We start from the raw sequence: 15779 nt of genomic DNA, 5'->3' as shown, positions 1-15779 counted from the left end.
TTTTATTCTAAAGGTGTTTCTATTACTAAGATTTTTTTGTTAGTTAAATGTGTTCTTTTTCCAATTAAACCATCTGGTATCCCTCATCCCTTGGCTCGACTAATACGGAAACAGTCGGCTAATCTAATTATGAGATTAACAATGAGGGATCACAATTATAAATGTAAACCAACTTGAAAGAAATATAGAATATCACTAACGCTTAGACAAATATACTGTGTATGCATGGCCGTTAGGGATGGCAATTATTCGAGCTAACCTCTAATTAAATAAGCATCGATTCCATTAGTAGAATAATTTGAATTGCTTACTAAAACATGTCTGACCTTCACCTAATGTTCTTATTCTTTGTTACTTTTTCAATTTAGATCTACCTACTAAATGTACCTTTAAAAGAAGAAATAAATAAATATTACACTTCGAAAGTCCAAAACAATCAAAAGATATTTTTTCTTTGATTTCATTTTTTAAATTACTTTCTAAAATTTTGAATTGTTAATGGTTGTAACTTATAAATTCCATATCTTAAACATATCTTTTAAATATGTAAATTTTATTTCAATTTTTTTTTAGATTCTATATAAAAATTCACACCGAGCATTAATCAGTTTGATCCTCGTATTTCGAAATTTTTGGGACAGCTGTAGTATATATACACGTTGAAGACAAGAAACATTCACATGTACATGCCTGACCAAGATTGAGTTAAACATGATATCGGAAATGAAAATGTCTGTCACAGAACCATATTGCAAATTTTTCTCAGTTGAGTTATATTATCAGAGGTTAGAGAAAATAACATTAGAAAAAGGACAACTTTTACCTGTTAGATGACAAAGAAAATGTCCTAATCAAATCTGTTTTCTCATTAATGGAAACACTTCTAATCATAGCATCCATTCATTGAAGGATATGAAAGTAATTGAACAACAACCACTTCACAATCTTTTAGCCTTTCCCACATTTCAAAGACAACTTGAAATTGAAGCAAAAAAGCCCAACACATCTTATTTTAAGAGGATAAAAATGCCAACTTTTTGTCAAAAGGGCAAAAAGACATGGCTTCTTCAACCACTTGTGTCTTTCACATTGTTGTCCTTATCTTCATCTGCTTGCCCTTGGCTAATACCATAGATTTCAATTACCCTGCAGTCTTCAACTTTGGTGATTCAAATTCTGATACAGGAGGTCTAGTTGCTGGCGTTGGTGATCGCCTAGAGCCACCCAATGGACAAACTTATTTCAAGAATCCATCTGGGAGGTTCTGTGATGGCCGACTAATCATCGATTTCTTGAGTAAGATTCCCACTTCAAAGTACCCTTTTTTTGGATTTACTTGGAAGGTTACATTGATATACCTTTTTTTTTAAATGGATTTTTGTTGCAGTGGATGCAATGGACCTGCCATTCTTGAACTCCTATTTAGACTCCGTTGCTGCACCGAGTTTCAAAAAAGGAGCCAACTTTGCAGCTGCTGGTTCAACTATACTTCCTGCGACTGCATCATCTGTTAGCCCTTTTTCATTTGGGATTCAAGTTGCTCAGTTTTTAAGGTTCAAGAATCGGGTTTCTGAAATTCAGGCAAAGAGTAAGTTTGATCATGTTTCTGATAATGAGGGCTCATTTGCATATATCAGAATCCTCTATATCTTGTGAGTTTTTATTGATTTTCTTTGCAGCTAGGAAATATGATAAGTACCTTCCAGCTCAAGATTTTTTCCAGAAAGGGCTTTATATGTTCGACATAGGCCAGAATGATCTTGCTGGTGGATTTTACTCCAAGACATTAGATCAAATTCTAGCTTCAATTCCAACTATTCTTTCAGGATTTGAAGATGGTGTCAAGGTCAATTCTTATAACAGAAAATTACGCGAATTTCCTGTACTGATTATCAATTGCAAATTGTAAACTCATTTCTGCTTCCTCTTTGACATCACAGAGATTGTATGACCTAGGGGCCAGGAATTTCTGGGTTCATAATACAGGTCCATTGGGGTGCTTAGGTCAGAATATAGCCAAATTTGGAACTGATGTATCAAAGTTGGATGAGCTAGGATGTGTTAGCTCACATAATCAAGCTGCAAAACTTTTGAATCTGCAGCTTTACGCCCTCTGCAAGAAGCTTCAGGGCCAGTATTCAGATGCAAATATCACTCATGTTGATATTTTTTCCATCAAGTCTAATCTGATAGCAAATTATTCCCGAAATGGTAAGTTACTAAGTTTCTTTACTCGCAAATGCCAAAAAGATGATTGCTTTATGCAGTTTCTTTGTGATTTTGGAAGTCATGAGATATAAAGTGAAATTGTTCCACCAATATCATATGAACTTTATTGAGAAGAACTGCAGCGCGTCCACTGTGTTCTTCTTCTGGAAGGCCATGAGTGGAGGAGATATGGTGCCTTTGCTTTCTTGATTTGGCTTTAGAACTTCTTCTGATAAACACAGCTGAGAAACATACTTTTGCCATCATGATAACTTGATTATACTTCAACTTAAAGGAAACCAAAGCAGGACGAGAGTTTCCACAAAGTGCACTCTCATTAAATTGTAGAAGAAAATAATTAATATAACACTTGGTACTTTGCATTTACACCTTGCAGGATTTGAGCAGCCATTAATGGCTTGCTGTGGATATGGAGGACCTCCACTCAACTATGACAGCAGGATTGCCTGTGGTCAGACAAAGGTGTTGGATGGAAACAATGTCACTGCCAAAGCATGCAATGACAGTAGTGAATATATCAATTGGGATGGAATTCACTACACAGAAACTGCAAACCAGTTTGTCGCCTCACAAATTCTCACCGGGAAGTACTCTGATCCACCCTTCGCAGACAAGATGCCTTTCCTTCTCAAACTAAAGTTCTGAGGAACTAACATGCTTCTCATTGTTTTATTCTCTGTGAACTTATATATTATAATTTACTTAAGAAATTCAACACTCCCATGGATTCTTGAAAATATAGAACTTATGGATCATGTCATGACTGATACCACTAAAAATAACCCTTTACATTATCAGCGATGCAACAGGAAAGTTTTATCTACTTCTTATAAAAAGAAATAAATGGTAGGATCCGTTGTGTTAAGGGAGGTCCAAATCTTCATATTTATCCTTTTTAAATATCTCATGAATCAGTCATTTCCGAATGGACCATTTTGTACACGACAATATACATGCTTACTCAAATCTCACGAAAAACGTAACTTCCCAGAATCAGACAGTTCACTTCTTTGAAACATATGCATAGTATTGAGCCATAGGAACAACGAAAGCAATCACTAACAGCCCACCAACCACAAGTGTGAATTGTCCTCTTTTCTCATCAGTTTCCTCTCTGGATTTAAAGTTGGACTCTCTTTTGTTATCCTTGAGTTGGGGACCACCAGGATCTGGAAGGCCATCAATGGCTGCAACAAGACGTCTGGCAGTGCTGAAAACTGCTTCATTGTACTTCTCTTCAGTAGCCAAAACTACAAAATTGAAACCACCATCAGAATCAAGAGCATCAGTGTACTTCCATTATGAAACAAAACAAAATTGTTCTGGGGTCGCCACTTCTCCCATATTTATAAAATGAGTAGTCTAGACAGATAATAATTTATCAAAATGGTCATTTGCATGGAGAAAAGGCATGCGGTGCTGTGTAAACCTTCCCAAAATTTGGTTTATCCAAAAAAATAATCTAAATCCATGCATCTGAACCCCCTTTTTCTTGATTAAGAGACTTTTCATACCAACATTAGCACTAATAATGACATTCAGATGCTGCATTCTCAATTTGTAAATAATTGGACTAAACATTTGGGCCTGGGGTTTAACCTCGAGAAATAGACATTTAAGGAGAATGCTCCAAAACAAATACATTTCATTCCAGTTTATTGGAAGTGTGAATAGTATCCACTTTCTCTCCTAAAAAGCTAAAAATGCATGAAAAAGATAAATCTTGTACATTCTTCTTTTGACTTCTAATCAAGGTGAATGTACTGCAAGTCTATGAATACTAATGAGCCCCATGGACCAACGAAAGAGGGAAGTTAAGGAATGAAGCGGTGAAAACTCACAAATTAAATAACAGTAGCAAGCAAAGAGTTCTCAACCCCATAGCTTTCACAACACATACTGGAAAGGTACTAATTAACTCTATCATTAATGACGAGCTAAAACAACAGGAGTAGTATGATCTCTTAGTCTCTAAGCTGCCAAGCATCCTCTTCCATTGTGCATTTTTCAAACCAAAATGATGACAATCAGATCAAATTCATTCTTCAAAAAGCTATTCATTCCATACCTTCAGACTCATTTCGAGCCACTAGTTAGTCTTTTTGCCTTTATTAGCAGACCTGATTATTAGTTGTTATTGACATAGCAGGTAGTACACTAGTTTCCCAAGAGTTTCGACATCATGATCAATTCTTGGACCAGAAGGTTTGCTTTTTAAAGAATTCTTATTGCATGAACTGAATAACTAAGAAAAACATCCTTCTTCCTCCATTAGATTGTCTCTGGATAATTACAAATATATAAACTGTGAACTCGTTCAGAGTTTGTGTTTCTATGCCTGTTTCTAAATCCAAAGACATGGCAATGAAACAGCTTTTCTAGAAGCTAAGATCTAATAGTAACTCAAAAATCATGCATTTATCAAACTCACTAAATTGCTCACATGCCATTGTTAATGTTGATGAAGAGAATTAGACTTTTCTAACCTAGTATAATCTATGAAAAGTAATATTCTCTATTATACTAATTCTATGTAATATACTTCCATGTCCTTACCAAGATTGTGAATCTTACTTATCGCCACTGTTTTCAATAAACCATTCATTGGAAATCAACCTCAATGACAGAATTAATCAATGTGCCCAAACAACAAGGAACTAAGAGGAAGTATTTCCTACCTGGAAGGTTCTCTGAGACGGTAGCATCAAGAACAGTATCTCCAACGGCCTTTACAAAATCAGGGCCACCAGTTATTGCGCCTTCCTTTTGACTTGTAACAAGCACAACTATACCCTTATCATTTCCTTGCTCAACACTAGGATACCACTTCTCCAAAACTTGATCAGCATACTCAAAAGCATCAGCTTTGCTCTACAAAACACAAAAGTCTCAGTATAGTTACAGGGTTGAGGTCTACTAGCACATAAGTTTCTCCAAGAAAAGAATTCACAAAAGCATTTTAAGTACTCTAAGAGCATATCAAGTAGAAAATCACCATAAAGATTAAAACTTTTCTTCTATTATAGACTAATTCAAGATAAAGAAGAGAAGAAAAATTACAGTGAGCTTGCGGACAGTGATGAAATTAATATGGAAGCCTTTTCTCTTCTCCACATCTGACAACAATGCCTTCAAATCAGACTTTGTCACCCTGCTAAGCACACCAGCATCATCAACCACATATGAGTCCTTTGGTGGCCCTTCATTTAACACATCAAATTCAGATGCCAATGCAGAATCAGAAGACACAACTGGACAAAAATTAAGGGCTAAAGAAATAGCTATAGCAGCTAATCCTTGCTGGACATGAGAAACCCAACTTTTGGGTACTGAAAAAGATTGTTTTTCAGTCTGGGAATACTGTTTTCTGAGGCTACAGCAAATTGACTTAGTTGATCTGGGTAAGTGAGGAAGGGAAAGAAAAGGCTTTGAAAGGGAAGTTTTGGGGTTGAAGAGAGGAGAAAAAGGAGGGGAGAGAATGGTTTCCATTGGAAGAGAAACAATAACAGATCAAAATTTGTGAGAAAATACAGAAAAAAGTTGTTTTTGTTGCTCAGTGTGACACTGGCTATGTGTTTTTTGTTCATATTTCGGGTGGTTTGTGTTGTGTTATGTTGTGTCTCCTTCATTGGTTGTGGCTGAATCTTCATCTTGTATGGATAACGTTTTTCTTAGCCATGGAGAAACACAAAGGGCATTCTGGTCTTTTCCTTTTTTGCAGCATGTTTATAATCCCAGCATAAAAAATTGTATTTATAAGTTGTTCGGTTCATTTCAATTAAAAATACATTATCCTTTATCTTAAATAATATACATCACTTTCATTATCTTGAGGAGAAAAATATTAGTTTTGATATACCACGAATTAAATAAAATATTTTTCTACTCTTTAATCGATATTGAAAAATATTTATAAAAATAAATTATTTCTTCCGTTTAAAAAAAATTATTTACTTTTATTTTTATTTTATTTGAAAAAAGAATAATTTTTTCTTTTTAACAATATTTTTATTTTAATTTTTCATGTGACATATAAGGTAATAAGATTACTTGAAAAACAAGTGAATTTCTAACTTATTAGGAAAATCAATTTCTTAAATTTAAGGAGAAATATTTTGACATATTTAACCAAACTTTAGTATTTTAGCACAACAATAAATTTTTTTCTTTATTTTCTTAAATTTTGTTCCACGACAAATCAAACCATTTTTTAGAAAACATATAAAAAGTGTTTTTTCAAAAAAATGACATTATTTTTGTCACGTAAAAGAGTAAAACCAGGTGAAAAAAAGAAAAGAAGGGGTAAAACCAAAAACCAAAATTTTAAATGGTGACAAGTGTCAGTCACTAAACGGTAAGCACTACCAGCTTAACTTATTCTGCGAAGCAGCAAACAAATCTTCCTTAAACCCTCTTCTCAGATTCCAAAACCTCCATTTCCGTCTTGAATCTCCTTGATCACAAATGGCTTTAGGGCGATTGCAGACGCTTCGAAACATCTATAGAACAGTTGAAATTCGAGATTTCTCTACCTTGTAAGCTGCTCAATTCATTATAATCTCTGTACTCAAATTCGTATAATGCATATAAAGTTCTTACTCCAGAGACTTGTTATATTTGATTACATGCGAAAACGAGTTTATTAGCGAAACAGCTATCTTCCCATTTTCCTTTTTATTAAAAAAATGTTTTCTTTAAGTTTTTGAAGGCGTCTTTTGTATCAAATCTTACTCTCTTTTTTCATACTGCAGGCTAGCCAGCTCAAGAAGCAATTCAAAATCTATTTCAAATGGTAAGTGTATGTTTTCAGTTTCTAATGCGAATTTGATATTCTATTTCTCTAATGGGTTTGTTGAAATTTACTTCGTTTTGGTTGTGTTTAGACTTTAGAGGCTGATGGAAAGATACAAGTGGAATAGGTGAATGAATTGTTTTTTATGGTCGTTGTTCTCACTAATGAGATTGGTTGCAATGTGAAACTGTAAATTAAGCTGGTCTACTTGTAGCTGAATTGCATTATGATGGAATAAATATGTTGTTTTCTGATTATCCTATCAATTTTCATTTCAGTTCTTATGAGGGATAACTCTCATCTGTAATGAATTGAATAGTCTTTTCTTGTGATCCAATACAAAGTGCTGGAGCAATTGTCTTGCTTGTATTAATGGCTGGACCTCCATCCATGGAGTAATATATCTACTATAAAGACCTGTTCACTTGGTGAAAGACCTCTCTCTCTGGATCAATTAGTTTACTTTCTTCCTTCTTGTTTCATTTTCTTCGTGTTAACCTCTCTGCCTTTTAGAGTTTGAACTCTGAGCTGTTAGTGAAAAAAATATGTTTCTTTGTTAAACTGTCTACTCTTGGTGTTCAGTACCACATATCACACTGAGGTGCATATCTTCCTGCATGCATAAGGACCATGGAGGTATCCCCTGGACATCCGGAGATAAAATAATGCTCCGTTCAACTACGGTGAGTTAGATTTGAGAAAATATCAACATTGTATTCAGAAGCAGATTTCCTTTTTGTAATATTAATTTTGCAAGCATTTTATTGAAGTTTTAGCTTGTTCTTAACTATTAGTTGTCTCAAGTGGTTTAAGCACCTTGTGTTTGATTGTTGGTGGAGCATATTGGAAGTCCAGAGAATTTTTAAGAATAATTTTATAACTAAGAATACCGAAAAGTTAGATAACTTTATTTTAACCTAAAATTTCGATAATACAGTAGTTTATAATTTTTTTATATTAAGTAGCCTAAACTCCGATGTAAGAGTTCTCTTTTATGCTGTTCACCAACCAATTCAACAAGAGCTTGTATCTCCTCTTCTTATTTCACATGAAATAAGGAAGTTTTGGCTGAACTCTGAAGGGAGTGTCGCAGCAGAAGAGGTGAATTTTCTGTGGAGTCTATGGAATCCCAATTGATGGTTGGCACTCTTATGTTGTGTTCTTTATCTCTTTTAGACCGATTAGATGGATCAAAGTTTTTTTTTAACTGTTTCAATATTATTTTGAAATTGTTGATCAGTTAATCTGTTGCTATTTCTTCTGTACTATTGTCCTTGTTTGTTTGCTCACTTTTTCTTCTAGTGGAATTGATAATCCTGATCGTTTTCCTTGTAGCAATTGTATATCCTTATTTTCTTGAATGAGAGCTTTGATTACTCCCATCACTTTTACTTTCCGTCTAGACGCAGGAGCCAATAAGCTATGGTTACATGCGATCAGTTACAACGAAAGCAAAAGCTCCAGCCCAAGCACGGCAAATGGTAACAAAATTGGAACTCTGCTAGTGATGAATGAATATGCTTGATTTCATTTTGGTTGTTACTTGTTAATGTTAAGCACATTATTCTGTTACGGCCTTTAGCTTATTCTTTTGATGTGGTAATTTTCTCCCTTGGTGACTCAGACCCACAACCTTAAGGTTAGAGATAGGTGTGCTTTCCACTTGAGCTACCCTCTCTTGTCAAAAGAAAATTTTGTTTTATGATTAAGTTGGATAAACGTTTAAGCTTTATACGTTTTCCGTCTGTAGGGAGCAGTCAAAGTGTCTATGCTGAGTCCTGGAATCATATATGAGCCTTATGTCCCTCGTGAGAAAATCCCATTTTGGAAGCGGTAAGCAAGACTTCTAATGCAATTGGCTATTGATTTTGGTTGCTCGCTCTTCTGATTAATATCTAAATATAAGAGACCTTCTCTGGAATCAGTTTTAGTAAATATCTAAAGAGAGAACTATCATGGTATTTAGGTAACTTTTGGTGTGGCAGTCTAGGACCGTCAAATTCCTTATTCTAGTTACAAACTGGCATTGATTAGGACAGGTGGATTGTATATGCTCACATAAGACAGTATCTAAGGAGAAAATTTAATGTGGAGAAAACTGAGGCAAGCTAAATATGGACAACACGCACCATGGTGCACAAATGAGTTAGTCATATAAGAAATCAATGGACTTATATTAAGTTATTCACAATGTCTAGTTCAAAGTGGAAATAGGAGGTGCTTTGAAGACAAAAAAGAGATGATTCATGTTGTCAAATATATATGTATTCAAAATTTGTACTATTGGATGAAAGTAAATTTTGATTTAAATATGTATGACATGCTGGACTTGTTAGAATCTTTGTATCTGTAATGTAAACCAAGTCCTGCTCTTTGTACTTGCTGGAGTACTATCTTGGTACTGTTTATCAATAAAACTTTACCTTATAAAAATACGTCTTATTCAAAGTAGGGAATGTAAGGAGCATGGTCAGGTCATACACTCCTTAAAGTCTGTCAAAGAAATGTTTTAGATCTCTTTTGTAGTGATGCTGATAAAAAGGTCATAGTAGCTGAGTGCATTATAAATAAAATTAGAAGTGCTCATTCAGTGATTTTGAGTTCTGTACACTTCGCCATCATGCAAAACAACCTGTTTTTAGCTTTTCAAATCTTGATACCAGGTATTTCACTAGAAATGGTTGGAAAAGGACAAAGGAGGATCTTACTTCAGAGGTAATTATTTGTGCATCTGAACATTCTATATACGCCTATTTGTACTGCTACTTGACTACTTCAAAAAATAAATTGTTTCAAGATCTGCTGATGTTCTTCAGTTTTTAACCCCTCATAGCATGTTCCTTCACTTAGATTCGGGGTTAATAATAGAAAATTAATGAGATTATTTAAGGGTGACTGTGAAAAGTTCCTATTATATATCCTTTATTTCATTGTCATCATCAGATTTACTCATCAAATTTGTCTTTGCAGCTAAAAAGTGCATACGCCATTGCTAAATTACGAAAAGCTGGATATTCAAAACAAAAGTTCTATACTGAAGCTGTTAGCATATACAAAGAGGTGTTATTTCGATTTTGTTCTATTTTTTCATTACTTTAGACTTCTTGGGTGATTGTTGCTCTCTTGTTTCTGTTTACTAGTTACATTTTCTATGTTCAGCATTTGACTTGGATGTACTTCTGCCTTTCCCTTTTCAGATAAATACCCAAATGGCAAACGGAGGAAAGGGAACTTTGAGGAAATTAGTTACGGAGCATATGTACTCTGTAGGTTCTTATACCTGGTATTTTTATTCTGAATTCACACTGAGCCTTCAATCTTGCTGCTTAACCTGGTCGTTTGGATGAAACAATGAGATTATGCTTTTGGCATGGGTTAGGTCCTGTTTGTACTGACTGGATCTTGGACCACTTCAATTTTCATACATAGACCATGTTGGCTGTCGGATTGGTCCACAGTTATCTATATTTGGCATGGCTATTTAATTAATTCACTTTTTCTGACTTCAAACTTAAAAACTAGTCTTTGACATATTTCTTCCCTTGGTCTTACAAGACAGGCTCTCAAGAATGAGATCAAGCAACGAGAATCAGTGTGGCCTACTGTCTACTGGGAATTAATTGAACCAATTGTAAAAGTGCGAACTCTGCGAGCTCGATTGGCAAGTACCAAACCTTAACCATCCTTAAGCTTGTTGGTTTGCATGTGTAGGAACATTATGTAACTACCAGGACACTAGGTGGTATGATCTACATTTTGTGTCTCTCTTATTTGATTTGTCAGGAGCGAAGCCTTCCATGATGACCCTTTATAAATTCTGTCTCGGGTTCTGATGGACGCTACACTATGTGATGGATAGATCTACATTTTTGGTCTCTCTTTAACTTGTTTTTTCAGCAGCAAAGCCTTTTCTGATGACCCTTCCATAAATTTTCTTCCTATGTTGGTTTTGGTAATTGTCTTTCTTGGAGAAACTGTATTCAATGGGGTCGATAATGAAGCACATCATGGTTTAAGAAATTGTGTACTAGAGCTTCTGATCATATTTTTAGTTTTTGTACCTGTCTTATTGCCTATATCTTTTCTTAAGATGATGTTGCCAACTTACCACGTAATTGATTGGGGAGAGAGTGCTAGTTTAACTGGGATGATAATGATTGAAGCCCTAGAGGCTACTTGATATTGGAAGTTGTTGAATTGCTTTTTTACTCAGTTTTCCATATCAGGTACTATATATGTTGTATTTCTTATATTTTTTAGGTGAAATCAAACTGTAGAGAGCTCATAATGTCGAAGATAATGTGAACTGAAAGTGTTTTTTCTTTCTGTTGTTAAATTGTTTATCCTTCGCCTCCCTTCAATCACTTTTCACGAATATTATGAAATATAACAACAAATGGAACCTCTATCATGTAAAAAGAATTTCATTCTCTTTAGATTTTCTATCCACCAAGTGACTATCCGTGTGGAAGTTTTGGCGTTTGAACTTTTGCCCCTTCTTAGTTGTGCAATGATGGAACTCTGTAGCTGCTTCTTTGCAGATTGGTGTTGATCGAAATGATCTGAGTAAGGTGTTCATACAGCTTACACTTGAGTTTCTGGCTAAGCAGGTAAGCTGGCCAATGATTTAAAAATATTCTGTTTTGAGTTCATTTGATGCTGATGGCGCTCCTGTCAATGGTGTTGTAGCTGTTTCAAGTTTTCTGCATCTCATGATTGTAATGCTTGATTCGGTTGTAAAATTTGACATCCAGTCCTGTTGATTCAAATAGCTGCATAATTTTTTTTTGAGAAAGAAAATAACTGCATAATTTGTCTATATTACCACATCTTTAAACTTTACTTGGCGGATAACCTTTGTTTATTGCTAATCAACATGGCAATCAAAGACATCCATTTTATAGAGAATTACTTGGAAAAACAATTCAGGCTGAAGATAACGTCACCATTCTGATTGTAACTTGAGAAAAGAAGAAAGTGAATAGGTGCCGATTGGTGTTCTCATATCCCCAGTACCCAAAGAGGATTCTGTGAACACAACCTCAAACTTGAATCATGGCATGACAGTAGGCAATGACTTACTTATTTGCTTGCTTGTTTTGATAGACTATTTTAGCTCATGAAAATTCCTGCTTGCTGGCATAGAAAGAAGAGTATTGGAAGATCACTTTCTAGTTTCTAGCTGCTTATTCATGAACCAGCGGCCTCTATACCCAAAACAGATGCATTAACCATACTGTGCTAGCAAATGTCAATGACTTCTAGTTGATGATGAACTTGCTTCCTTGTCTGTTAATGGACTTAATTAACTGATTGCAGATTCTGTCACATGAGTTTTGACAATTATGTTTATGATGTGGATAGTGCATAATAATGAAAAGTGAGGATAAGTTAATTTTCATGGTTGTTAAATTAGTCTAAAAAAGGAAAGAGTTCTATTGGCATCATATCAGTCTTACCTTGAAACTAAGAGATCCTGCTGCAGCTTATGGATAAGAAAAATAATGAACCCTTATCTTGTTACCTTTAAACTAAGAGACCCTGCTGCTATTTGTGGATAAGAAAAGGAATAAACCCTTATCTCGTTACCTTAAAACCAAGAGATCCTGCTGCCACTTGTGGATAAGAAAAGGAATAAACCCTTATCATATCACCTTAGCAAAATTAGTTTGTAAATGAAAAAATTGGAGAACAGCCTTTCTCATGTTTTACTAGTCCATAGGAACTTCGTTTAGTTTCCACGAGTGCGTCAGGTTTTACTTTTAATATTTAAAATTTAAAAGACCAACACATCTTTTGTGGTAATGCAGTCTAGTATTATTAGAAATGATTATCCTATGTTGATATAAGCAATTTTTTACAGAAGTTTGAGGCATATGATGGGAAAGGAGCTGTTGTCTCTGGAGATCGAAACAAGGAGGTATGTGATAGAGATTCTGTATAATGCAGTGATCAACTGACTTAGCCATCCGACATTGCTGTGAAGAAAGTCACTTTTCTACACTCCAAAGTAGATGATTACTGAACCAGATCTTACAAATATATCTGGGATATTAACATATGGATTGGGAATTTGGGATGCCAGAAGATTACCTTGCAAGCCTCTTATAATGTTCTATATTTTCTTCTTTTTTTATATAAAAAAAAGACAAACATAAAAAACAGCATTCCTGGTTGCATCTAGTAAAGGGCTGATAAGTCACCACAGATAATACAATGAGACCCTGCTAGGTCTAATATTTGGGATGCTGAAATTTATAGTTTTCCCACCATCGTAGTAGTTATGTGAGTGAAGCATTTTAGCAACAAGACCTACTGTGTGATTGCCTATGCAATAGTAGTAGAAAACACTATTTTCTCATTTGTTTTTCCCCATCCAGGTCTTGGTTCGTGATATATGGGTTTTTGAGAAGTCTCTCTTCCATCCTGGAGCATACTGGCGTTTATGTGGACGAATCAAAGTTTAGATAGACTATTGTGAAGAGGGAGTGATACACTTCAATTTTGTAAGATGCTAAGATTTGTAACCTATCCAATCCTTAGACGCTACATATCTTTGTTTCTCTCAAGCTAATTAGTTGGGACTTCCTCATGGGTCGAAGAGTACTTTTGTGTGCTTTATCCCGGAGTCCATTCAGAAAATTTCCTTCATTCTTGTGTATCCGCCATTTTATGACTTAATAAGCAGGTGTGGTCCTGAATAATCGTTCTTAGAAGAAAACCTTTAAAGATGTATTTTTAGATTTTTGTATTTGTTTTGAAGTGTTGTCAGTGTGATTTAAGGGAATGTCTATTGTTTGACTTAGTGAAAATTGTATAAAAAGAAGTATACTCCTTGCTTCTTTGCTTGGTAAATAGTAATACATCTCGTCTAGTTTCATTCTCTTTCTACATGTGCTCTTCAATCAATTAGTATTTCATTGTTCGAAATTGCACTTCAGTTAAAGCTGACCAAATCCCTTAATCCTATTTATTAGTTTTCCATGCTCAATTGGTTTCAATTCTCAAGCTGAGATTGACAATCAGAGCCATCTTCTTGGTTATCTTTTTGTTCTTAAACTTCAGTTGAGAAAGAGGCAAGGAATAAAACCTTGATGCTCTATAAACATTAGCTTTATGGAAGGAGGAAATAAGATGCTATCAGATTTTGGCTTTGGTTTGCTCTCAAGAAAAGAAAAGGAACATTGGTTGCAACTGTTGCTTGTCTTTGCAGAAAGAATCCAATGCTACAGCAGGCTAAAAGCCCGCATTATTTTTTTAATTTCCTTTCTTTAAACAAACCAAGAAATGGACCAAGGAAAAAACAAGATCCAGCTCTTTGGCATTTTTAATGAGTTCTTATGTTATATCATTTCTTTTGGATGTCCTGTGTGTTTCAGCCTATCCATCTGTCGATGGCTATTCAACTTGTTCATGGATACTGCTGCTAGAATGGCAGGTCAAATCTACATGATCACGAGTTTGGATTTATCTTGGCGCAATGGCTTACTTATTGTTGATAGGCTTTTTGAGCATCTTGTGCAGAGCCTTGCTGCTGAAGCTACCAAACCTGTAACTTTGGGTGATCCCATGGATTACAGTTTGGTCAATACAAGTCAGTCTCGATCTAATCCAGGTTATGGAAATCACTCAACCACTGAACATGTTCTGCATTCTGAAGATTCGAGTTCTCATGTAATTCCCAAGCTGGAAGAAGCTGTAGTTGAAGATGATCCTGTCCTTGAAAATGAAGAGAGTGAGCTTTCTCAGGTAACTAGTGAAGAGAATGAAGGTGACAAGATTGTTGAGGAAGGAGCCTCTGGATCATCAATGGAAACTCAAAATAAAGCTCCAAAGAAGATGGTTAGCATAAATGATAATGTGGAGGAGATTTATTTCAGTAAGAAGAAGAAGAAGAAGAATAAAAAGAAATCAACAGAGAAAGTGCCTTCCAACAAAGAGGAAGTAGAAGAAGAGCCAAAACCATTGAAATCAATTCTCAAGGTGGGCTCTAATGTAAATGAAAATTGGGATGAGAAATAGTAAATTCATAGGTTGCAATTAACAAAAAATTACTAGTAAATTATACTTGTTAATGACGCACATTGCGTTTGGGATATGAAATAATTTCTCACTCATTAGTATCTATGAGGTGTTATGGTTTGATAGGACATTGTTTAAGATTGAACAACTAATTAATTCAAACTTGTTGATTGAATATGAAATTTATAATTTAACTACTCATTAACGTTCGAATATATATCCAAATTTTAGTATTAAATATACGCACATCAATATTTACACCTAATAGAACAATTCAAAATTTAACTTAAAGAGAAGCAAATTTAAGTAAGAACATATATTACTTCAAATTTTTGGTTCATTTCATCTTCCAAGAAAGGAAAAAGCCAATGAAGCATAACTCATATTCCTTTTCGTTTATAGCATGAAACATACTCATATTCTTCAAAATATACTCTAAATATAATTGCATTTGCAACATTTATTCCTCCTCAAGTTAGAGAAATCTAAAAACACTTGGACACTTAATTTAAGATGTAATTCACATAGGATAAGCTCATCAAATATTCCTAATAGCTTTACCAAGAAAAAATGATTTTAAAAGTTTGATCAAACAAACCAATAATAATATATAATTATAATCCCACGCGCGTACATAGTCAAGATCTCTTTTCTCCCTCTCCCAATCTCGCTTGCCATTTATACAAATGTATTGTATATTATACAATTCATATCTCTCCCGATCTCGCTCGCATCT

The 15779-nt window shown here is 34.7% G+C and overlaps 3 protein-coding genes across 5 annotated transcripts; 2 read left to right on the top strand and 1 right to left on the bottom strand.

Annotated features, from left to right (window-relative positions):
* Positions 1–983: 983 nt before the first annotated feature.
* LOC101257807 (GDSL esterase/lipase At1g54790) lies at positions 984–2946 on the top strand. The gene is made up of 5 exons (XM_004230119.5): positions 984–1296; positions 1388–1588; positions 1680–1846; positions 1941–2211; positions 2606–2946. The coding sequence occupies exons 1-5, from the start codon at positions 1059–1061 to the stop codon at positions 2872–2874; spliced, it is 1146 nt and encodes a 381-aa protein (XP_004230167.1). The 5' UTR covers positions 984–1058; the 3' UTR covers positions 2875–2946.
* A 139-nt stretch (positions 2947–3085) lies between these two features.
* On the bottom strand, positions 3086–6815 carry LOC101258104 (UPF0603 protein At1g54780, chloroplastic). Its single transcript, XM_004230120.5, has 3 exons — positions 5290–6815; positions 4908–5100; positions 3086–3479 (listed from the first exon to the last, which is right to left on the bottom strand). The coding sequence occupies exons 1-3, from the start codon at positions 5716–5718 to the stop codon at positions 3232–3234; spliced, it is 870 nt and encodes a 289-aa protein (XP_004230168.1). The 5' UTR covers positions 5719–6815; the 3' UTR covers positions 3086–3231.
* On the top strand, positions 6588–13912 carry LOC101257509 (uncharacterized). Of its 3 annotated transcripts, none has more exons than XM_004230118.5 (12): positions 6588–6764; positions 6981–7021; positions 7604–7704; positions 8425–8502; positions 8772–8854; positions 9685–9736; positions 9992–10081; positions 10219–10287; positions 10581–10682; positions 11563–11631; positions 12885–12941; positions 13402–13912. In XM_004230118.5, the coding sequence occupies exons 1-12, from the start codon at positions 6694–6696 to the stop codon at positions 13486–13488; spliced, it is 900 nt and encodes a 299-aa protein (XP_004230166.1). In that variant the 5' UTR covers positions 6588–6693; the 3' UTR covers positions 13489–13912. The 3 variants fall into 3 exon arrangements, with proteins under 3 accessions (XP_004230166.1, XP_025888336.1, XP_069144773.1); XM_026032551.2 differs by having other exon boundaries at positions 6606–6764; positions 8431–8502; XM_069288672.1 differs by having other exon boundaries at positions 6674–6764; positions 7113–7704.
* The last annotated feature ends 1867 nt before the right edge of the window (positions 13913–15779 follow it).

Source organism: Solanum lycopersicum, chromosome 1 (genome assembly GCF_036512215.1).
Source record: "Solanum lycopersicum chromosome 1, SLM_r2.1".
Classification (NCBI taxonomy): domain Eukaryota; kingdom Viridiplantae; phylum Streptophyta; class Magnoliopsida; order Solanales; family Solanaceae; genus Solanum; species Solanum lycopersicum.
Note: the sequence above shows the minus strand (reverse complement) of the source record. Positions and strands in the feature narration are given on the sequence as shown.